The sequence below is a fragment of the Salmo salar genome, chromosome ssa20 (assembly GCF_905237065.1).
Source record: "Salmo salar chromosome ssa20, Ssal_v3.1, whole genome shotgun sequence".
Lineage (NCBI taxonomy): Eukaryota > Metazoa > Chordata > Actinopteri > Salmoniformes > Salmonidae > Salmo > Salmo salar.
The window spans coordinates 57,633,140-57,640,034 of record NC_059461.1 but is presented as its reverse complement, the minus strand read 5'-3'; the positions used below and the strand labels follow the sequence as shown (position 1 = coordinate 57,640,034).

The following is a 6,895-nucleotide window of genomic DNA, read 5'->3' as shown; positions in this document are numbered from 1 at the left end:
ACAACCTACCTTCATCTGAGTTTATAGAATGGTGCTGTGGCCAGCTACCAATAAAATGCATATACTTTTCTTGGCCCTAGTCTTATTCGCTTGTAAACAACATCAAATACATTGGTTTATGCGATACAGTACAACAAACAGCAAAATTGTGTACCCATACGATTTCACGTCGAAATGTGACTGCTACACTGTAGCCTAATTCTTAAAGGGCCAGTCTCCGAATGATGACCCCTTGCCGACGAGTTCCCATAAATTGCATGCATTCAGGAAACAGTCAAATTAGAAAACATAGTTCATAAGTCCATATTACTTGGATATTTTTGTTTAATTAAAAATGCTAATAACAATCATACATTATGTACTAGGTTAGCTAATGATGAAATGAAAAATCAGAATGATACAACTGATGTTCATAGTGGATTCAATAAGTGAAGCGAACAGAAAGCTCTGAATCCCATTACGTTTTTCACTCAATTGTGAAGTTCCATCATAATTTACCAATACAAAGATCCTTTATTACAATATATATATATATCATTGTAATACATATTCCACTGACAACTTCAGAAAAACAAAGTGCTGAGCCATTTCTGGAAGTGGGGACATCTGATACTAGATGTATCAAATGTAAATGTATTTTTTTAGACTTACACTAAGAGTTACTAAATATACTTGATACATTGAAGCGCAATTGTGTCAAAGGTAAAAAAGCTAAACAATTGTATGTACATGACAGCTGAATAGCTGCAGGGAAAATCTTTACTTATAAGAGCTAAGATTGTTTTCCGTATGTAAAATGTGACCATTTAATGACTTATCTGCAAACTCCTTCAGACTGATTTTGTAGTGAAGTGAGAATTTTCTTCTGGTTTGAGGTCCAAAGTTCTGTCACAAGGTAATTCTACCATTCCTCCACTGAGATATTCAAATTCTATGATCTAACATCCTTTTTCTCCCCTGACTACCCATGCTGCCCATCACTGAGGGTCTGCTGTTGCTGCTCCAACAATGCCATTCTGTCGCATCTGGTTCCTCAGAATCTGGTTCTTGGATTTCCAGTCTTCTACCTGTGCAAAATTGGAGGGAAAAAGCAGCCCAAACAAAGCCTATTATTACAGCTGATGCATGGATTTGTGAAAAGCTATCCTATGGTTTGGTATTTTGTTTGCAAGTTACATTTTCAGCATGTTTGAGGGATAGTTTGAGCACAGCGAGGTGCAGAACACCTAACCTTGATCACTTTATAAGTAGTTAAGTTGTTGTTTGGATGCACAGTGATTCGTAGATTACAAAGAGTGAATGAATCATGGTAGGCTGCATTTACACAGGCAGCCCAATTCTGATCTTTTCCCACTTATTGGTCTTTAGACCAATCAGATCAACTCTTTCTACAATAATTGGCCAAAATATCAGAATTGGGCTTCCTGTGTAAACACAGCCATAGTGTCTTACCTCCTGCCTCAGTAGTTGGTTGTCCATTCTGAGCCTCTCCAGGGTGCTTAGGTCATCCCCGAGTCTGAGGTTGTTCTGCCGAAGCTCCTGGATATAGTCACAGGCTTTGGAGAGGATCCCACCTTTACTCTGGACCAAAACAGAAACACCGTGTCACCCTCTCCCATGTAGGGCCAGGATGTTTTTCCTGAGAATGTGTTCTGACAAGGAAAAACTCTAGGTCCTTATTTTTATAGCTAAGTTCTTTCTAGTCAGTTGACATGTTCAGGAAAATCTCCTGGCCATACCCATGAGACTTGAGTGTGACCCATTTTATGGTGATACTGACCTCATTACTGATACTGACCTGCCCTGACTTGGTAGGGTCAATGTTGCAGTCTGGGATAGTCTTTGAGAGCGTGACAATCCAGTTGTTGATCTTGTCCCTGCGTCTACGTTCAACTTGGAGACAAATTACACAATAACACATTTGAGTAGGCAAGCAGGGCAACATATGATTCTGTGCTCAACGTGACATGCAAACCCAACTAGCATTTAATAGGCCTTTCATATGAAGTATTGTATGAGTAATTTATGATGGGTATCTAGGTCTCACCCTCGTTGTGCTGGGCTCGCCTTTTGTCATCTCTAGAAGTGCGTGGGACCTCTGATTTTCTGCAAGACACAATCAGTATAGACATGAATAAACAGATATTACCATGGAAACCATTGTCATACACAGCATACATCCATATGTGCAGCTAAAACAGTAACAAGGCTAAGTAATTAAGACCCAACACAAAAGAAACATGAATGTGCACGGGACAGTGTGACTAACTAGTATGGTAACTGTGATGATTCTCCTGGCTTCTCCAGTCCAGTACCTACTGTACTGATCAAAATGGCAGCTTACGTGTTGTAAGGTTGTGTGCGAGGTGCAATGGACCTCTGGTTAGCTCCTGTCAGCACTTCCTGGGGGGACATCATCACATACAACTGCCCTGAAACAAAGAACAAAGAAGCCCCTTGCTTCCTTCAATCCAAATTGTCCATATAAATGTATCAATATCAAATGGAAATCAAAATGGAGAGCCAATTGGAAATAAATGCATAACCTGATGGAGCATAGAAATAGGATCTATTCATTCTGTGAAATTGAGTCTCCTTAATCTCCTCACCAGTGGGAGTGCTCTGACTTAGATGTGTATCAGATGCCTGCACCACGCTGGTTACCATGGTGCCTGGTGAAGTATCAGCGATGGTGGCAGGGTAGTAGGTGTAATGTGTCTCAGTGCCGTCCCCTTCCAACCCCTCGGACTGAGAGAACACAGCCTACAGTAAGAGGACACCTTTGTCAGTGTTGAATAACAATCAGAACTGTATACAGTGAGAAGTAGAAGTAGAGGAATAGAGAATCTGTATTATCCCAGATTAAAAACAATGTTGTTTGATTTACAGAATCTGATTGAATACTACTAGCCTGGTGGACAAAACTGGTTAAAATGTATGTAATTACAACCAGAAACAGGTTGAAATGACTAATTTTGGCATAATTTCAAACCAGTGTTTCCCGCTGGGAGAGCCCCAAGTCCTGCTCGTATAAATTCTCACCTGGGTCATAGGCTGTGTGGCTGCAGGAAATCCAGTGAGCACACTGACCGCTGTGGCTCCATCACTTTGAGCCTCCAACTGTCCATCAGACACCTGGATGACTCTGTATGTCACCTTCAGCAAAAGAAAACACACAGGTTTGCTGAGCGAAACATCAAATCGGTCATTAGTAATGACAGAAGACTGAGCCTCAGAAAACTGTGGATGGGCATTGGCTGGGCTCAGAGCTCAGAGACTTCATCTAGATCTAGTGAGCCCTGTAGAGTATGCTCTCCCTAACTGTACCTGCCCAGCGGGAGGGTAGTACAGCTCCCCTACCTGCCCCCCAGCTCCCTCCGTCTTGAATAGATACTTTATGGGATGCTCTGAGGAGAAGTTGGCGGCAGACTGAATGGTGGCGATGGCAGCTGATGGGTCATCAGCTGTAGCCACTGCACCTGAAAGAGCAAAAATCTCTATAATATAAGCAAGAAAATACCATGGGTGTCTTCTGATGTTTTGAGGGGCATTATTTCCTTTCCACGTGACGTTACCTTCTTCAATGACATGTGCACTTTCATCCGGGTCTGGGCTTTTCTGTTGACTACATAACAAAATGAGAGGAACAATGATAATATACGGTAACACACCCAGAATATGATCATCCAGCACAACACTCAAATTCATTACAACAAATCATGTGGATGTAGCTTTGGTTAAAAATGGATGATGGATGAATAAATGTATTGTTAGCTCACCCCTTCATTTTCACAGTGTCAACTGGAAAGAGAATCTCCTTCATTCACCCGGGAGATAAATAGGCTTGAGGAAAATAGACAAGTTGGTTATTTTTTGGGGGAAACAAACTAGGCTACAGAAACACAATCACAAACCTGAAACCTCTGATTTCCAAACATTGGTACAGGCTCTGCGTGTATTCAAATAGAATCTATAAAGCCTTCAAGGAAGAACAAGATATACTGTGTGTTTAATTGAAGTGATAACAGTACTCTTTAGGCCCCTTCAGTAGTTAGTCAACGTTACACACTAGAATGTAGCCGCGAGCGTAGAACCTCATTCAGCAAATAACTAGCGAACATTACCCTGTAACTTTAGCAGATGCATTATATTGCTGAGGACGCCACGCAAACAGCTGCAACGAAATATCACAATTCTAAATGCCGAACCCAGCTTTCTAAAGTAGTAAATTAACTAACCAACACACATACCGATGTTTACTTGTTGTATAAATTACGAATATGTAGCTAGCATTAGCATAAAGCTGCATTATTCCAGCGGTTCCTTCAAGCTGCGACGGCTCAGTTCAACAAAGCATCTTTGCTATAGCTAATGTTGTGATTTAACGTAAACTAGCTATTTAGCCAGTAATAAAGCCAAGCAAATGTCCAATATTTGGTATTTGTACAACACTGCTTGAAACATCGAAGAAAATAGCTACATACAAGATCGGAAAATTGTAGCCGCTTACCGTGCAATTGGCCCCTCCCCAATTGTTTGTCAACATTACTGGCTGTCTGCGCCAATGACTGAATGGTCTGCGCATGTACCAAATCTTCGGTGCGCTTCATTTACACCGTATGCCGCGCTCAATAGCAGATTTGGCCTGTTTACCATTCCACTGCTCCTCGAAATTGCGCCGGGTAAGATAAATCAAACGGATCTAGAGTTGTGGCCATCTTTACCGGGCTTCACCAACTGTGCCGATCTAGGATCAGCATTTTAACCACACCACTGGTATAAATCAAGAGATACAATATAAAACCGATCCTGAATCTGGGACCGTGGGCAAATACATTAAAAGTTATTTTGGCCCGAAGGGGTACATTATTTGTTCGACCGCAACTTCTGGGGTAGCTAGCTTTAGCCTGGCACCAGCCTGAAAACAATGACCAGTAGAAACTGCAGTCATTTTCATTATTCTTAACAATTATTTAGGAATCCTTGTGAGCCACTTGTTGTTCGCCTATTGAAACTGAGCATCAGTTCATGGAAATAAATAGCCAAAGCTAACGCTATAAGCAGCCAGCTAGCTTCACCCTTGCTAGTGATGCTCGACCAGACCGGGTTATGTGTTGTGAAGCTAGAAACAATACGTATTAGGCACAACAGTGGAATTTACGGTTGCCATATTTAGACTAGACGTTAAACAAGGTTGGAATGTGAAGCAATGCAATGGGGTATCAGTCTACTCAATGACACGCACAGAACATAACTGTGAAGAGTTTACGCAAATATTAGCGTTGTAGCTCTTATCACGGGATTGTGACTGTGAAATCACCTCACCAGTCAATAAGAGCTACGGTGCTAATGTTCTCTGGGTGTCACTGAGTAGACTGATACCCCATGTCATTCATCCACAATGAATAGGTCAGGCTCTACAGTGAAATAAGTATTCCCCCAATGCAATTCTAAAGTATAATACATCCAGTGTGATTTCAACAGATTTTGTCAAATTAACTAATTATTGTCTTTTGTTGATTTTATATAACAACATTCCAACCTCGTTTAGCATGATCTATTCAATTACGGCATAATTCTACTATTTGTATTCATTTGCATCACTGTCAATGTCATACTTTTATTCTGAAGGCTAACCGCAAAGTCCACTATTGTGGCTAATCCTTATTGTGGCTAGCTTCACGTAGATGGGTCCGACCACCATTAAACTGTTTTAGGGTTATTTTAGATGATGACACCTACTGAAACAGATTATGTCGTTTTGTTATGTTTTTGGGGAAGAACATAGTTTGCATCCATCAGCTAGCTAGCTTTTTTTTTATGGCCAGCACTGTAGGTGCGCTAGACAACTTTTACCAGCATCATTGCATACTTATCGACGAATCGTTGTGACATATAAAATACGAGTGATAGTGTAATCAATGTGTTATAACTAAGGAAAACATGTATTAACGGTTAAATTATTATGTGACTGCAGTCATAACCTGACTGACCTGACTGGTAAACAAGCTTATTTGACACGTCAAATAGTGTTATTTGATTACAAATAGTGGAATCATGCCATAATGGAATAGATCATGCTAAACGAGGTTGGAATGTTCTTATATAAATTCAACAAAAGACAATTAGTTATTTTGACAAAAATCTGTTGAAATCACACTGGATGTATTATACTTTAGAATTGCATTGTTGGCATACTTATTTCACTGTACAGCCTTACCTATGGATTGTGGATCAATGACATGGGGTATCAGTCTACTCAGTGACACACAGAGAACATTAGCGTCGTAGCTCTTATTGCGGGACTCTGACACCACTGTTAATTGAGCAACATTTATTGTACCAGTCAACCTACTATGTGTATTGAACATTATTCCTGAGGAAAAACAATACTGCGTGGGTGTTTTGGTGCCTGATAACGCCGAGGACTTTGGGTAAAGCTGTACAGTGCAATATCAATGTCAATACGCACAATGGGCTGACTGGGAGGTGAATTCCCAAAGTCAAAGTCCAGCAATAAGAGCTACGACGCTAATATTTGCATAAACGCTTCACAGTTGTGTTCTGTGGGTGTCACCGAGTAGACTGATACACCACTTCATTGCTCCACATTCCAACCTTGTTTAACATCTAGTCTAAGTATGGCATGATTCCACCAATTGTAACCTTCTGCATACCTTTCAAATAGGGACTTTTATTTTGAAGGCGAAACGCAAATTCCACTATTGTGGTTAATCCTTATTATGGCTAACTTCACAACACAATTTCTTTCCGGTCAAGCGATACTAGCCAGATGAAGCTAGCTGGTTGCTTATAACGTTCGTTTTGGGCAACAGGGTTAAGTAGCTGGCTAGCTAGTTATTTCAGTAGGAGAACAACAAATGGCTACCTAGCT

At 40.7% G+C, this 6,895-nt stretch overlaps 1 protein-coding gene across 13 annotated transcripts; it reads right to left on the bottom strand.

Annotated features, from left to right (window-relative positions):
* Nucleotides 1-306: 306 nt before the first annotated feature.
* On the bottom strand, nt 307-4,774 carry usf1 (upstream transcription factor 1). 13 transcript variants are annotated; one of them, XM_014162463.2, is made up of 11 exons: nt 4,511-4,774; nt 3,780-3,843; nt 3,576-3,625; nt 3,328-3,479; nt 3,043-3,156; nt 2,610-2,763; nt 2,345-2,432; nt 2,048-2,106; nt 1,781-1,893; nt 1,453-1,581; nt 307-1,067 (listed from the first exon to the last, which is right to left on the bottom strand). In XM_014162463.2, the coding sequence occupies exons 2-11, from the start codon at nt 3,821-3,823 to the stop codon at nt 978-980; spliced, it is 993 nt and encodes a 330-aa protein (XP_014017938.1). In that variant the 5' UTR covers nt 3,824-3,843; nt 4,511-4,774; the 3' UTR covers nt 307-977.
* Between the last annotated feature and the right edge of the window lie 2,121 nt (nt 4,775-6,895).

Bases quoted from the DNA above. Each gene is read 5' to 3' on its own strand.
- usf1 (XM_014162459.2), bottom strand. From the start codon at position 3,823: ATGAAGGAGATTCTCTTTCCAGTTGACACTGTGAAAATGAAGGG. The intron at 3,626-3,779 runs GTGAGCTAACAA...TTTGTTATGTAG, and splicing joins GACACTGTGAAAATGAAGGG to TCAACAGAAAAGCCCAGACC. The intron at 1,582-1,780 runs GTCAGTATCACC...GTTTTGGTCCAG, and splicing joins AGGTCAGTATCAGTAATGAG to AGTAAAGGTGGGATCCTCTC.